The sequence below is a fragment of the Cervus canadensis genome, chromosome 1 (assembly GCF_019320065.1).
Source record: "Cervus canadensis isolate Bull #8, Minnesota chromosome 1, ASM1932006v1, whole genome shotgun sequence".
In the NCBI taxonomy this organism is placed as follows: domain Eukaryota; kingdom Metazoa; phylum Chordata; class Mammalia; order Artiodactyla; family Cervidae; genus Cervus; species Cervus canadensis.
This window is the reverse complement of record NC_057386.1, coordinates 20,370,730-20,387,053: the sequence shown is the minus strand read 5'-3', so window position 1 is coordinate 20,387,053 and position 16,324 is coordinate 20,370,730. Positions and strand designations below refer to the sequence as shown.

At 48.1% G+C, this 16,324-nt stretch overlaps 1 protein-coding gene across 3 annotated transcripts in view; it reads right to left on the bottom strand.

The window, feature by feature from the left end:
• Positions 1-4,851, bottom strand: part of ACLY (ATP citrate lyase) — a 42,729-nt gene extending 37,878 nt beyond the window's left edge. For 2 of the 3 annotated variants that reach the window (XM_043468796.1, XM_043468805.1), the window contains exons 1-2: positions 4,695-4,850; positions 82-263 (exon numbers count right to left, since the gene is read on the bottom strand). In XM_043468796.1, coding sequence (XP_043324731.1) covers positions 82-240 — 159 coding nt within the window. In that variant the 5' untranslated portion in view covers positions 241-263; positions 4,695-4,850. Of the gene's footprint in view, positions 1-81; positions 264-4,694 lie in introns of all 3 variants that reach the window. The other variant, XM_043468786.1, reaches the window with a different exon arrangement.
• Between the last annotated feature and the right edge of the window lie 11,473 nt (positions 4,852-16,324).

Genomic DNA, 16,324 nt, shown 5'->3' with positions numbered 1-16,324 from the left:
GCCATCTGCCATCACATGTTCTGAGGGAACATCTGGGCCTGGAGAAGGGGCCTGGTGGGGGGCAGAGGGGGGAGGGCTCACCTGGCTGAGCAGCCACGGGTGGTCCTGCAACAGGTGGGCCCAGTCTGTGTCAGCGGTGACCCGGGCGTACTTGAAGCGGTTCTGGATGGCCGAGGTGGTGCAGATGTACTTGTAGAGGAGTTCTTTGCCTGTCTGCTCAGAAATCGCCTTGGCCGACATGGCTACAGAAGGCCCTGCGCTACCTGTTGGGGAGAGAGGGGCTGGTCAGAGGGGGCGGGGAAATGGAGGCGCTATCTTCTCCAGCACGACAGACCCCGACCCAGCTGCCCCCAGACCATAAAACCTGATCTCAGCACTTCTCCAAAGGGAGAAGAGGGCTGCCCCAGAAGGAAGGATGGAAGGGAGATCTCAAACAGCAATGACCACAGAGAGTGTGGACTGGGAAATGATGGGTGAGGACAGAGGGTGGAGAAAAACAAAGGTGGCATTTACCTCCCCGGGGACGCATGGCCTCTACTCTCTAGGCAAACTAGCTCACCCAAGAGCACATTCACGCACATTCACCCTGGGACAAAGAAAGCTGGATGGCAAGACCATGAATAGGAGGGATGTGACCCAAATCTGAGTGCCTGTCCCACCCGAGATGGGCACACAGACCCTGAAATGCACCCTCCAGTTCTATGACCTGCGGGGAACACAGTTAAATAGTGTAAAACTAGCCCTACTCCTCCCCCATGTCTGGTCTCCAACACACTCAGACTCACTCATTTCACACACTCACACACATCACCAGCCCAAAGGCTGGGTAAGCAAGTCTATTTAGCCTCACACAGGACCAAGGCCCCCAGGAGTGAAGAGGAAGAGTTATGTCAAAGCCCATTTCTCCCAGGACACCAGACTCCCACCCAAGTTCAGAGCTGACACAGGGCGGGGGAACTGTGACCTTCAGTGCATCCCACCCACCCCGCTGAGTCATCCAGCTACTCATTTAGAGCAAAACAGAGTCCTCTCTGGAAACCACCCATACCGGTCACTTCTAACTGAGCCAGAACTGGTGGCTCTCAGAAGAGAGGCAAAAGCCATCCTGGGAGATGAGCCCTGAGAGATGCATGGAGATTGAGAGTCCTCTGTCTTAATTTTATTTTTGTCCACACCACGTGGCACGCGGGACTTTAGTTCCCCAACCAGAGATCAAACCCATGCCCTCCACAGTGGAAGCACAGATTCTTAACCACTGGACCACCAGGGAAGTTCCCACAGCCCTATTTCTTAGATAAGGAATAAAAGCTCAGAGGGGTTAAGACAACTTGCCCAAGAAGCCTAATTAATATGCAGGGGTCCCAAGGCTGGAACTCAAACCCTCTCACTCCTGGTTCCCAGAAAATCCCACAGTCAGCCCGAGAGAAAAGACCACTTGTCCAGGAGCCAGGCCATTTCCCCCGTTCACCTCACAGAAGGGTCTATGATGACAACTTTACCTTCCCTCCCTGTCACTTTGTCCTGACACACCCCTTCTCCCCTGAGGTAGTGCCTGGAGCAACTTGGGAAGAGAAAGGGTGGGGTGACAGGAAGGGAAAGTCATTCATGTCAAAAGCTTGTCCAGATCAGGAAAAGTCACTCCTGTCTCTCCAACAAAGATCCAGAATTGAGGTTGTTGAATTTACTGGGAGAGAAAAGCCAAGAGTAAATAAAGGAGGGTGGAGCTGAAGGGCTGGCTGCTTTACATACTCAGGAAGGTTGGTCTCTCTCCATTCCCAGCTCAGGGAAGGCCCGAGTTTCCAGGGCCACTCTGCACCTCCTTTCCAATTCTCCAGGCTGGGCTTCAGGTTCTAATCCTGGCTTGGCTGGCTGGCTGAGCCTCCCAGCTATCCTCCAGCAAGGCACAAAGAGTACATTCAGTCTGGTGTCTGGCCCAAAGGCAGGTAGCTGGGAAGTGGCTCATAGGAAATGTTCCCTTTTCTTGCCTTCCCCTGGGATGACTTCCGGCTCCTTCTCAACATGAGTTTCCAAAGGAGACGCCTCAACCAGTCCCACTGCCCCATACCCCTCCACCCCCCACCCACTCCAGCTCCATTTCCCAACCTTCTTTACTCAGACCAGAAAAACTGGTCCTGAAATCAGACAGGTACCTGTGCCCCTACCCGCTCCCAAACAGAGTCCAACCCAGGGCAGATCAAGCAGATAAAGGAGAGGGCAGCTGCTGACCACCCTTAGTGGTTAGGACACATCAGTCACAGGCTGATCACAAATTCCAAGAAAAAGGAAGCCCCCCTCCACCTCCCCAACCCCAGCTAAGCCTCTCCAGCAGAGAGACACTCCCAGAACAAGCACCACCCCCCCATACAAAGACCCAACTTTGGAAAGAATCTGGATGAGAAAAGGGACCTTTGGCAGCTGGAAAAAAAAATATCACAGTTTCCTTGAGCCTTAGTTCAGATCTCAGATCCAACAACTCATCTCTGTCTGGTGCTCAGGAGAGGGATGGGAGAGCAGACAACAGGGGAATGGCACAGGATAGAAAAGCTTTGCCAGCTCACCAAAACAGACTGGCCACTAGAGCACTTTAGCATAGATGGGGCAGGCCCTCTCAAGGCCAAGACAGAGAATTTATAGGATAGAGTAAAAAGACAGGGAAAGAATCTGGCCTCTGCATATTTACCAAGATAGGGTAAGAAGGCTCACAAAGCCAGGGAGTGGAGTGGGTGAAGATAAATCACAAGTTTAATCATTCGGGGGAATCCCTTGAGGGTAGTGGATCTTAACCTATTTGAGGTCTCAGACTCTTTCAATCACCAGAAGAAAAACCCAGAAAAATGTACCACATACCTGATTTTGCTTATCCCTTCAAGACCATGACCTGTGACCATGATCTGACAGCCAAGAACACTGGTTCAAGTGACAAAAGGACTTAAAGTGTAAACCAGTCTGGGCTGGGAACACAACACACACCCCCCACTACGGAGTCTTGGGCCGCCTCCCCAGTAACTGAATAACTGAATGTGCTGTCAGACTGGTCAGAGATGGTTTCAGGGCAGAGCTAAGATCCTAGGGGTCCACTTTGGGGTCCCAGGAACTGTTACCTAGGTAAATTTGGGGAAAATCATGCCAGGGGACCTAAACACACATGTTCTCTCAATCGAAAGGAGGGCCCTTCTGAGCTGAATGGGGTCTTTTCTGCAGACAGGATAAGTGACCCAGAATTGAGTTCATCCACAGCTGCCATGGAGCGCAGAAGTAGCCCACAGGGAAGGCTGAAAGAAAGGAGTCTGTTCCCCAGGACTGTACCCCTGGGACACAGCCAGAGGAGAGGAACCATTGGGGATGCTATGTAGGGTCTCTGTGAGAAGGACAAAGAGCACTTATTTTAAGGTTAGTATCCACAGGAGTGGTTTTTTTTTTTTTTTTTTGGAAAGGCCAGGCAATCCCTGGAGTAAAGAGAGGGACAGAATTCTGAGGGTCCCCTACTGCAGCAAACATAGTGGAGAATGGGGGTGGAGACACCTACCACCCAGCTGAGCTCAAAAGCTGTTCCCATTACCATCTTCCAAGCTATTTAAGAAGCTCTTTAAATATTAAAAAAAAGAAAAAAGAAAAAGAAGCAGCAGCTCTTTAAGAGGTGAAAACACCCCTCTGGGCAGCTGGGTCTACCAGCTGTCCTTCACCCAACATTTCAGAATTTCAGAAATCTAATGATCTGAGCTGGCTGAAACACAGTGCAAAGTTAAAGGGTGGAGAGAGGAGTGGGCTGGTTGACCAACTGTGCTATGCACTGATTCCCCCCGCAAAATCCTCTTCCCAGGCAGACTCCGGAGGACCACCTAATGGCAGAACTCCTTGGTATCCGCCAAGGTTGGGGAGGGCAGTAGGCGCTGGGACTGGCCCTCTGCCAAGCCCGACAGGAGGGTGGCGGCAGCATCCTCCAGCCCCTGGAGGACCTTGTCTCGGCCAAGCTCGGCATCACCGCCAAGGGTGGGGAGAGAGACGGGCACCCCGGCCATCTGTCGCTTAGCGGCTGGGCCTGACGGCACCCCCAGAGCGAGGAGGGTCCTCCCTGCGCCGCCCATCCAAGGATAGGTCCTCGTGGCGAGGCCTGGGGCGGCCCTGCCAAGTGTGGTCCTCGGCGGCTGCGCGCCCTGCTCACTCCCTCCACTTTGGCGCGGGGCTCAATCGACTCTCCACAGAACTAAAAGGAAGGGCCTGAACCGACTGGTGAGGAGTAGGAGTGGGGAGATTAGCCACCGCTCTACCTCCTTTGCCCGGCATCCGATGGCGGGGGTGGGGGGACCAAGATGGGGGCAAGAAAGAGGTGGCCACAGAAAGCCCGATGAGGCTCGGCGACTAGTCCTGGGGAGGGGATGAGGGGAGCCAGTTAGGGGCGATGTAATACGGCGGCGGGAAGGCAGGCAACAACGGCGGCCAGCCTTGTGCAAACTCCGGGAACTAGAATGTGGAGGAGTTGGGGCGGGGGAGGGGAGGGCGACACGAGGCCACCGGCCGGGATCCCAGCGAAGGCTAACCTAAAACTAAGACCCCCAAAACTCCAAGCAGGTGCAGGGAGCGCTCGTGAGCCCCAAGCCGGCTTCGAGGGAGGCGGTTCCGGGTTGGGGGAGGGAAGCAGGAAGCTCCTTGACCAAGTGGGGTCCATCTCACGAAAACAGCCGTCCGCCACTCACCTCTCCGAGAAAGTCAATGCGCGGCGTTCAGTCTACAGGCCAAAGTCACCACCCACTGCTAGGAGCGCTCCAGCCTCCCGCAGCCGCCGGGGACCTGGCTTTTGTCCGGGCGCTGGCGGGCTTCTCCCCGCCCCCATCGGCTCACAGCGCGAGCCGCCGGGCCATTGGCCACACGCATTCCCTAGCCTGAGCGCCAGAGCTCCTCCCAATTCGCTGCCTGATATAGCCCCGCCCCCGAGGCCAGGCCCCAGGGTTTGCTGGGACTTGTAGTCCCGCTGGTGCATCTGTCCCGGACGGGTGGCGGGCACCGCCTCTCCGGAGCCTGCCGAGCCAGGGAGGGGTCGGGGGCGGGGCCTCCGGTGGGGAGATGGGCCGGGCTACGCTGGGAGGGGAACATACGAGGCTGGGGGCCATGGCCTGATCGCTTAGGAGGTGGGCCTAGAGCCGCTGCGATGGGGTGTTGGGGAGGGGGGGCTGGGGTGTTGGCCGAACGGGCTGTATCGCCGCCTTGGGGACCCAGAGTTTCCTTCCTATCTCGCTTTGGGAGAAACTGACGTCCGTATCCTGGCAGCTTGAAATCGGCCACATCGAACCCAGTAGCTTAGACCTGCTTTTTGCAAGACTGCTTGCCCATTTGCACGTGGACCCTCTTCCTTAAGCTGGCGGAGCGAGGCCGAGAGCAGAGACACATAGATGAGACCTCCCACTGTGAGTGGGATAGGGCGGAGGACCGCGTGAGCAGGTGGGGCTAGAAGGGGTCAGTCACCTTGCGTCAGTCATCACCACCCATCTACTCACCTGGGCGCACGGAGAATTCAATGAGAGGCTCTAGCGCAGGGTTGGGGCCATCTCTGCTGCTCGTGCTTCCCGCCCCGCCCCCACTATCTCGTGCTTAGACAACAGGAATGAATGAGCTGCTGCCTTCCCCTTCTCCATTACCGGGGAAACAGTGCATTTTCCAAATCAAAAACTGGGACACCGGGTCTGACAGGTATTGGTGAACTTGTGGGACAGAATTTTTTAAATCAGACAGTCCTAGAAACCAAGATATAGATTTACTACTGAGACATCCTGGAGCTTTCCTATAAACATCCCAGTCCTCTAGGTCTCTGGAGCTGCTCCCTGACCCTAACAGCTGTCTAGCTTCAGGAAGGATCATGCGCTGAGCAGCTCAGGTGAAAGAGTTAGCGCAGTGTGCAAACAGACCACATGTCTGTGTTCTTGCCAGGCCCTGGGGTCACAGAGTAACAGTGTTACCACATTGCTGTGCACAAAACCTCGCCAAATCCTTCTCCCACCACTCCCGCCAGTCCAGTCCCAGCCAGGAACAGGGCAGCTACACTTGTTGCCCATGCCTGAACAAAGTGATCCCTGATGATGTCAGTTTCTGGTCTCTTCCCTCACAGGCATCTTTTTGAAACAGCATTTCCTCAGCTCCTCTCTCCTGTTGGTCATAGAGGGCCTTCCACTCCTACATGGAATGAGCTCCACCCCTACTCAGAATCTCCCCAAATAGCAACCATCTTGGAGAAGGATCACCTCTCAGTAGCTAAAGAAAACACCTCCTGTGAAAGTACTCCTTTTCTGGCCTTGGTGGACAGCAACTCAGGATCTTCATGGGTTAGTGGGAAGACTGCAGTCAGGGAGAATCCACTGTGTAGCAATTACCCCCTGGTTACAGAGATACACCCATCCAAATAACAAGGTCCTACTGTATAGCACAGGGAATTATATTCAATATCCTGTGATAAGCCATAATGGAAAAGACTGTAAAAAAATAATATATATGTATAAAAATCACTTTGTTGTAAGCAGAAATTAACACTTTGCAAATCAACCATACTTCAATAAAATTAAAAAAAAAAAAAATGCAAATCCAGAAACAGGCATCCAGGCTGTAATAAACTTTGTACATCAATTTGACAATATTGAGAAAATTTTTAAATGCACATGTCCACAGCCCCAGCAATTCCATTTCTAACAATTTATCCTTCAATGTATTGCGGATGTACGTGTTTTCCTGCCACTCTCTCCAGCACTTTCAATAGGGCCTGGTACGTAGTCAATGGGCTTGCCAGGTGGTGCTAGTGGTAAAGAACCCTCTTGCCAAGGCAGGAGATGTAAGAGATGCGGGTTCAATCCCTGGGTCAGGAAGATCCCCTGGAGGAGGGCATGGCAACCCATTCCAATATTCTTGCCTGCAAATCCCATGGACAGAGAAGCCTGGCAGGCTATAGTCCATAGTGTCACAAAGGGCCAGACATGACTGAAGCGACTTAGCATGCATGCACCTAGTCAATAAGTATTTGCTGAGTGATTAAGTTCCTCATCTCGATGTTGCTGGACCCAGGTTTGACTAATCCTTGGCAGAACAACAAGGAAGTTACTATCCAAGGAGTGAAGGAGGAGAGGTGCTGACCAGAGGATCCATGAGCCAATCATGGAGGTTTTTCAGTTCCCTCAGTGGGCCCATTGCAGACCCCCCAACACTCCCCAGACTCCCTCATTACCCCACCATGCTGCCACAGAGGCTCCTCTGCCTCAAATGAATCAATCTGGACCCCCTATTCTTACCTTTCTGTTCTCTGACTTAAAAGCTTTAAACTCTTCTGATTTCCCCATTTGAATCACCTTCCTCCTCAGCTTGGCAGAGGACAGGTCCCTCCCTGGTACCGTTAATGGCCTTAGGCTGCAACGGCTTGGAGCAAGTCTTGGTTCCCAACCAGAGGTTGGGGTTGGGTCGCGGCAGTGAAAGAACCAGATCCTAGTCACTAGACCAGTGGTCGGTGACAAGGGCCCTGGCCCTTTGGATTTGCAGAAAAGAATTTCCACAAAGAAAGTAGTGAAGCAAGTAAGTATTTATTGGGAGGAAAAAGAGTACAGTACATGCTGGTAGGCACACCAGCAGACTCAGAGGGAGAGTCCCTATGTTGCACCCTTATAGCAATTTAAATCACTTAAATGGGGCAATTCTTCCAGTTTTCCCTTGGCCAATCATTTTGATTTACCTGGTTCACAGTCCATATTTGGTATATCTCAGTGTCCTTCCATGTGTGCACACATCTCTTGGCCTAAATGGATTCTACTGCAAAGGCCTATGGGTACAGCATCCCTTGACATCACTCCTCCTTTGATTCCCAAGGAGCCTTTCTGAGTACCTGTGGTCACAGAGGTCTCCTGACTTTGGGAATGAGAAATATGTGGTCTGAGCAGGGCTCAGCCTCCTCCCTTAATTGTCCTGCTATTCCTGTATTAAAGTTTTGGTTCATAAGGAATGAGTCTCCAATTTTTTATGTTGGGGGCAGGGGGAGGCAGCATCTACCTCCTGCCTCACCATCTTTGTGCCCAGGCTTTGGGCATTCTATCTCAGTTACAGAAGCTTTAGTCTGGGGACTTCCTTGGTGGTTCAGTGGTTGAGAATCTGCCTTCCAATACAGGGGACTCGATTTAGATCCTGGTAAACTAAGATTCCACATGCCACAAGGCAACTAAGCCCCAACTAGAGAGGCCCAGGCTTGGCAGCTACTAAGCCTGCACTCTCTAGAGCCCTGCTCCACAACAAGAGAAGCCCTGGCAACCCAACTAGAGAAGTCCCCATGCCACAACGAAGACCCAGGGCAACCAAAAAAAGAAGAAGAAGCTTTAGACTGCCTAATGACTCCTCCTTGGATTTTAATCCATTTTAGCTAATATTCATTGAGCACCTACTATGGGAAACCCAGTCCCCTACAACCTGCTTCAGGTGAAGAGGAGGGGAAGATAATCCTATCCAGTGCATCTCCCCATTGGCCGATGAGATCCTCAAGACTTGGCTGTGTGCCTGTTCCTTGTGCCATCCCCTGTGCCTCACAGGGGGCTAGGCACATATTAGGCACTCACTGTATGCCTGACCGAATATCAGCTGGATTGAACATGTGAATGAAGGAAAGGAATCGTAGGGGAACAGTAGGGGGGAGGAAGGAGAAGATGCAGCCAGGAGGAGGGTCTATGAGAGCCTGCAGTTCTAAACCCACTTCTATCATGCAACAGCTATGGGTCTCTGACTACAGAGACCTGTCATCCTCCTCCCTGTGGAGAACCCGGGGGAGTTCTCACTCCTGCAACACTCAGTTTTTTCCCCACAACAGTTGGAACCAAAGGCAGGTGTGCTCTGGGGAAGTGCCCCCGGGAGGGTCCACCAGAGCCAGCATCTGTGCTCAGGAAATATTTCCCAGCCAGACCAACTGATTTGTGACTGGCCTCTTTCTAGTCATCCTCAAATTTACCCTCTATATGTTTAGTCGCTCAGTTGTATCCTACTCTTTTTGACTCCATGCATGGACTGTAGCCTGCCAGGCTCCTCTGTTCATGGGATTCTCCAGGCAAGAATACTGGAGTGGGTTGCCATGCCCTCCTCCAGGGGATCTTCCCAACCCAGGGATCAAACCCAGGTCTCCCACATTGCAGGCGGATTCTTTACAGTCTGAGCCACCAGGGAAGCCCTCACCCTGTCTAAAAAACTGCTGCCACTTCCTCCCTACCACGTGTTTTTCTGTGACATTCCCTCTTCTTTCAGGAAACTTTCCCCTAAGAAGGCAGTTGACCACTTCCTTTTCTAAGACAGAACCTGTACAACTTCTCCCCAACAGATCACTCACCCTTGGCCTTTACTTGCCATGTTTTACCTTATCTCTGAGTGGATTCATCATTTTTGCCTCTTGTCTCTCTTTGTCATGTTCTGTTTTGGGGATGTCTCTTAAAGGTAGGTAGAAGCAGAGGTCATGATGTACAGATAAGAGATATCAAGTTCCATCAGGGCCACAGTCTCTACCCTGACACCAATCTTTTTTTTTTTTTTTTTTGGCTGTGCTGGGTCTTATTTGTGGCACACTGGATCTTCGATCTTCATTGTGGCATTTGGGATCTAGTTCCCTGACCAGGGATTGAACCCAAGCTCCCTGCATTGGGAGTGCAGAGTCTTAGCCATTGCACTACCAGGGAAGTCCCACCACCAATCTTAAGAGACATCCTGGGATGGTGGGAGGACTCATCTAAAGCATGGGTTGTGTTCACCGCTTTCCCTCACAACTTAGGTGTTGCCTCAAGGAGGCACAGCCCCAAGTGCTATGTATTCAAGGCTCCTTGATGACAGAGCCAAAAGAGACCTCAGAAGTACCCTAGTCCAGTTCTCTAATGTTACAAAGGAAGTACAGGGGGAGTTGAGGTCCAAAGAGGTGACCTTATTGCAGACAGGTACCCTTATTGCAGATGGGAGGGCAGATTGATGCAACTAGCTTGAGAACCATTTGACATTATCTTATTAAGTTGAAGAGTCATATACACCAAGACCCTGCAGCTCCACTCCCATGAACGTATCTCGTAAACATATATGCCAGGACATACATACGAGATTGTCCAAAAACTAGACAGAGCCCAGATGTCCTTCAACACCTGGCTGGGTGGATAGATTGCAGTGTATTCATACTATGGGAAACTTGACAGAAGGAGAAAATGAATGAACTGCAGCTACATACAACAACATGAATGAATCGCCTAACAGAATATTAAGCAAAAGAAAGTGGAACATACAAAACACAGCTATAGTAGGATTCAAATCACACGGAACCCTGGAGAAGGAAATGGCAACCCACTCCAGTGTTTTTGCCTGGGAAATCCCATGGCCAGTGGAGCCTGATGGGCTACAGTCCATGGAATGAGTTGGATATGACTGAATGAGCACACACATAGCACACAATAAAAGGACCAGCTTCTGCCTTTAACCAGTTCTGCCACTCCTCTGGAAAGTCACTTCTGACAATGTCTTCAAGTTTGAATTTATTGCTACGAGTTGAGTATTTACTAAAGGTCTCTTTTTTTGTTACCTTTGCTAGAGACTTATTACTCTGGGCAGATATTTTGAATAATCACATAGAGTTAAAACAAGAAAAACTAAATTGTATTATTTGGAAGGGATACATAGTTGGAAAAACCACCAAAAAAAGCAGGGAAATGATTACTGCTAAAAAAAAAAAAAGAAGAGAAGAAGGATGGTCCTTCTTTCTTTCTTTCCTTTTTTTTTTGGTCCTTCTTTCATTCACTGAGTACTTACTGAACTACCATGTGCCAGGTACTGTTCTGAGCACTTGAGCAACAGTGAATGAAACAAACAAAAATGCTCACCCTGTGGAGCTCACATTTTATCAGGGGAAGCAGCAATAAACAATCCATAAAATAAACAAAGAAGTTATTATATTGAAAAGTGGGGCTATGGGAAAAAGAAAAACAAACAAACAAAAAAACAGAGGAGAAAGAATTCCCAAATCAGGGGAGGATAAATTAGGAGACTGAGATTAACATATACACACTACTATATATAAAATAGATAACCAACAGGGACGTACTGTTTAGCACAGGGAACTCTACTCAGCATTTTGTAATAACTTATAAGGGAAGAGAATCTGAAGAAGAATATATATATATGTGTGTGTGTGTGTATGTATAACTAAATTTCTGTGCTATATTACCTGAAACCAACATGATATTTTAAATCAACTATACTTCCATACAAATATTAATTAAAAAATAAGTAAATGAATAAAGAGTTTCCTCATCAGAGGTTGAGGGCAAGTAGGTTGCAGTATTAAATAGGGTGGCCAGGGTTTGCCTCATTGCAAGGGAGAGATTTGAACACATACACGAAGGAGGGGAAAGAGTCAGTTAAGTAGTGGGGAGGGAGCCTTCCAGCCCAATCCCAGGCTGATTGGGGCTGAGAGAACAAGCAGCGTGAAGGTCCCGAGGAAGGAGTCTAGCGGGGGTCTTCCTGTGCAAGGAACAGTGAGGAGGCCAGGTGGCTGGAGCTCAGGGCGTGATGGGGAGAGTAGCTTTTACACTGAATGAAATGGGGGGCCACTGTAGGGTTTTACACAGAGTGACATGATCTGACATATTTTATAACTCTTGGATTTTGGGGGGGGTGCTGTGCTGAGTCTTCATTGGGGTGCACAGGCTTCTCTTGTGGTGCACGGGCTTAGTTGCTCCAAGGCATGTGGGATCTTAGTTTCCAGACCAGGGATCAAGCCCAAATCCCCTGTATTGGTAGGTGGATTCTTAACCACTGGACCACCAGGGAAGTCTCATCTGAGCTATTTTAGAAGGAATATTCTGACTCCAGCGTTGAGAAGAACAAGGACAAGGATAGAATGTGGAGACCTTGTTCGAAGGATCTTGCATTAATCCAAGAGAGAGACCATGGGGCTCCATCAGCAGTAGTAACTGGAAAGATGGTGGTGACCTGTGCAGGGGGTGGCAGTGAAGTGGTGGGGCTGTGGCTGGGGAGGGGCCTCACAGGGAGCCCTTGGTTGACAATATGGTTTTCAACTTACCTGGGTGATGTTTATGTGGGTGTTCATTTTATAATTATTTATTAAACTGCACGTATGTGTTTTATTAATGTTTCCGTTGTTGCTGTTCTTCAGTCGTTCAGTCATGTCCGACTCTGTGACCCCATGGTATCTATATTCTAATTCACAATAAAATAAGAAATAAAGAAGTAACCTAACGAGATCAGCTAGTAAATGGCTGGGACAGATTGGGATCCAATCCCAGTGACTTTTACTCTACAAATCCAACCCAAGGCATGGGGCCCAGCTCAACTTACCTATATTCTGGTGTTGTACCTTAGGGCAAACCCTGTCACCTCTCCCAGGCCCTGTGTTTCATCTGGGAAACCAGGCAAATACTCTGCTTCCTCCCTTCTTCAGGTGCTGTGAAGATCACAAAGTGTTTTGTAAGCTGCCAAAAAGCACACATTACTGTTATTATTTTATTGGATATTTAAAAGCATCTTTATTGATGTCATTGAAGTATGATGAAATTTACACATTTAAGGTACACAATTTGATGAGTTTTAACACACATGTACATGATGAAAATGTTACCACAATCAAGATCATACACATAGGGAATTCCCTGGCCATCCAATGGTTATGACTCTGCCCTCTCACTGCCGAGGGCCTGAGTTCAATCCCTAATCAAGGAACTAAGATCCAAAGAGCTTGGTGGCATGGCCAAAAAAAAAAGATAATACACACATCCTTCATCTCCCAAAGTTTCCTTCTACTCTTTTGTAATCAATCCCTCCCTGTCCTAACTCTGTGTTCCCAGGATACATCATTTTTCTTTTGGGCAATAAAGATTATGTTTGCATTTTCTAAAATTCTATATAAATTGAATCATATAGTCTTTTATGTATGAATTGCTTTGTTCAGCATAGTTTCTTTGAGGTTTATCCATATTATGCATGTATCAACAGTTCTTTCCTTTTTACAGCTAAGTAGTATTCCATCCGGAGAAGGCAATGGCAACCCACTCCAGTACTCTTGCCTGGAAAATCCCATGGATGGAGGAGCCTGGTAGGCTGCAGTCCAATGGGGTCGCGAAGAGTCGGACACGACTGAGCGACTTCACTTTCACTTTTCACTTTCATGCATTGGAGAAGGAAATGGCAACCCACTCCAGTGTTCTTGCCTGAAGAATCCCAGGGACGGGGGAGCCTGGTGGGCTGCCGTCTATGGAGTCGCACAGAGTTGGACACAACTGAAGTGAGTTAGCAGCAGTAGCAGCAGCAGTATTCCATCACGAAGATAAACTATGATTTATCCATTCACCAGTTGATTGGAAATGTTTCCACTTTGGGGCTATTACAGATAAAACTACTGTGGATGTTCTCATACAGCTTTAATTTCTCTTGGGTAAATTCCTAGGAGCAGACTGGCTGGGTCATATGGTAAGTGTGTTGAACTTTTTAAGAAGCTGCCAAACCATTTCCCACAGAGGTTAAACCATTTTACATTCTCACCAGCAGTATATGAGAATTCTGGTTACTTACCGTCTTCATCAACACCTGGTAAATTCAGTCTTTTTTCACTTTAACCTTTCTAGAAGTATGTATCGGTGTCTACTTGTGGGACTTATTTTGTATTTCCTAATGACTAAAGACACTGGAGCATATTTCATATGCTAATTGACCATACATATATCTTCTTTGATGATATAGCTATTAAAATCTTTTGCTCACTTTTTATTTGCCTTGTTATATGGAGTTGTAAGAGCTCTTTATTTATTGTGCATACAAATCCTTTGTCAGATAGATGTTTTGCAAATATTTTGTCCCAGTCTGTGGTTCACCTTTTAATTTTCTTAACTTTGTTGTTTTTTAAAAAATATAATTTTATTTATTTATTTTTGGCTACCTGGGTCTCCATTGTTGTGCTGGCTTTTCTCTGATTTCAACGAATGGAGACTACTCCCCAGTTGTGGTGCACAGGCTTCTCACCGCAGTGACCTCTCATAGCAGAATACGGGCTCTAGGGCATGCAGGCTTCATTAGTGTGGCACGTGGGTTCAATAGTTGCAGCTGCCAGGCTCTAGAGCTTAAGCTCAGTAGCTGTGGCTCCAAGGCTTAGTTGCTCCTTGGCACTTGGGATCTTCCCAGACCAGGGATCAAACCTATGTCTTCTGCATTGGCAGGTGGATTCTTTACCACTGAGCCACCAGGGAAGGCCCAATAGTGTTGTTTTGAAGAACAAAGAATTTTCACTTTGATGACATCACATTTGTTTTTTGTTTTTCACTCTATTACATTCACCTATTTTTCTGGTTTTATAATTCTACCTCTTACATTTAAATCTTTTGAGTTAATCTGTCTATATTGCATAGGATAAGGGTCAGACTTCTGTTTATTTTGGCATAGTGAAAGTTGCTCAGTCATGTCCGACTCTTTGCAACCCCATGGACCATACAGCCAATGGAATTCTCAAGGCCAGAATACTGGAGTGGGTAGCCATTCCCTTCTCCAGGGGATCTTCCCAACCCAGGGATCGAACCCAGGTCTCCCACATTGCAGGTGGATTCTTTAACAGCTAAGCCACAAGGGAAGCCCTTTGGTCACCCAATTTTTCCAACACTATTTGTCCAAAAGATGATCCTTTCCCCAATGAGTTTCTTTAGCAACATTAATCAAATATGTGTGAATCTATTTATGGACTCTATCCTGTTCCATTGATCTATTTAACTATCTTTACACTGATACCATTACTACAGCTTGAAAGTAAGTCTATCCTCATCTCCCTCACAGGCCCACAGAACTTTGAATAACAATATCACTTTGGGTAGTTATTACTGTTTATATATCTCTCTCCCTGATTAGACAGAACTCTTCCAGGAAAGGAACTGTGTTATATTTTTTATATTGGTACTAAAGTTATTCTTTACAAAACTAAACTCATTTTGAGATAACTACATCACACTGCTGGTGTAGTGGTATCGTGGAAGATTCCCATTCTTGCAACCCAGGTTCGAGTCCCTGGAGGTGCAGACCATGTTTGGGTTTCCCTGGTGGCTCAGATGGTAAAGAATCCACCTGCAATGTGGGAAATCTGGGTTCAATCCCTGGGTTGGGAAGGTACCCTGGAGGACGGCATGGTAACCCCCCACCTCAAGTATTCTTGCCTGGAGAAGCCTCGTGGACAGAGGAGCCTGGTGGGCTACAGTCCATGGGATCACAAAGAGTTGGACATGAGTGAGCGACTAAGCACAGCACAGAGATAGCTACAGATTCATATGCAGCTTTAAGAAAGGATATAAAGACAACCCATTTACCCTTTATCCAGTTTCCTCCAATGGTAACATTTTGAAAAACTTTAGTGCAAATATCATAGCCACAAAATAGAGATCTTATGCATATTTCTCCAGTTTTACATGTACTCATTTGTGTGTAGTTAAAGATATCTTCTTAATATTTAAACCTTAATAATTTTTTTTTTGAATGTCCACTAATGTACACAAGGCTAAGACCCTCACAATTTTGTTGGCTTGGAAGTTGACCATTCTAAAGTAATGTAGTAAGGGGACTTACCTAGTGGTCCAGTGGCTAAGACTCTGGGCTCCCAATGTGGGGGTAGGGTGTAGGGGGGTTAAAGGGGTTAGAGGGGGGGGTGTCCCAGTTTCATCTAGATCCCACATGCCACAACTAAAATGATCCCCACATACCACACACAACAAAGATCAAAGATTTCCAGAGCAGCAACTAAGACCTCTGGCAGCCAAATAAATATTTTTTTAAAATAATGTAAAAATAAAGTGTTTCTTGGAACTTAAAAGAACCTGGCCCACCTTTTAATAGAGGGGAGCAGGGAGAGTAGGGGAATGGGGGAGGCTGTCAGTAAAGACCCTGAAGATGTGAGAGCCCGCCACTAGCAGGTGCTCACTAAATGTGTTACACTGAAAGGTTTAACTCAGAGTTATTTTGCATGTAGCCTAACGCATATCCTCACCCCGGGAAGGTTCATCTTCACTTTCACTTGGCAAAAGTGAAAATTTAAGGCCTGGTGCCCTACGCTGTGACAGCCCAAGCACTCTGACTTCAGAGCCCAAAGCTGTCCCCCTTTGATGGTGTTTGTGTTCAGTCGCTAAATCATATCCTTGCAGTCTGGCCTGTACAGGGACTGAACCCAGGACTTTGGCGTTATTAGCACCTCGCTCTAACCAACTGAGCTAACCAGCCAGGTGCTTATGTACCCAGCAGCTTATGTAGCTCAATGGGATTCCCTTGTGCTCAGACAGTGAAAGAGTTTGCCTGCAATTCAGGAGAA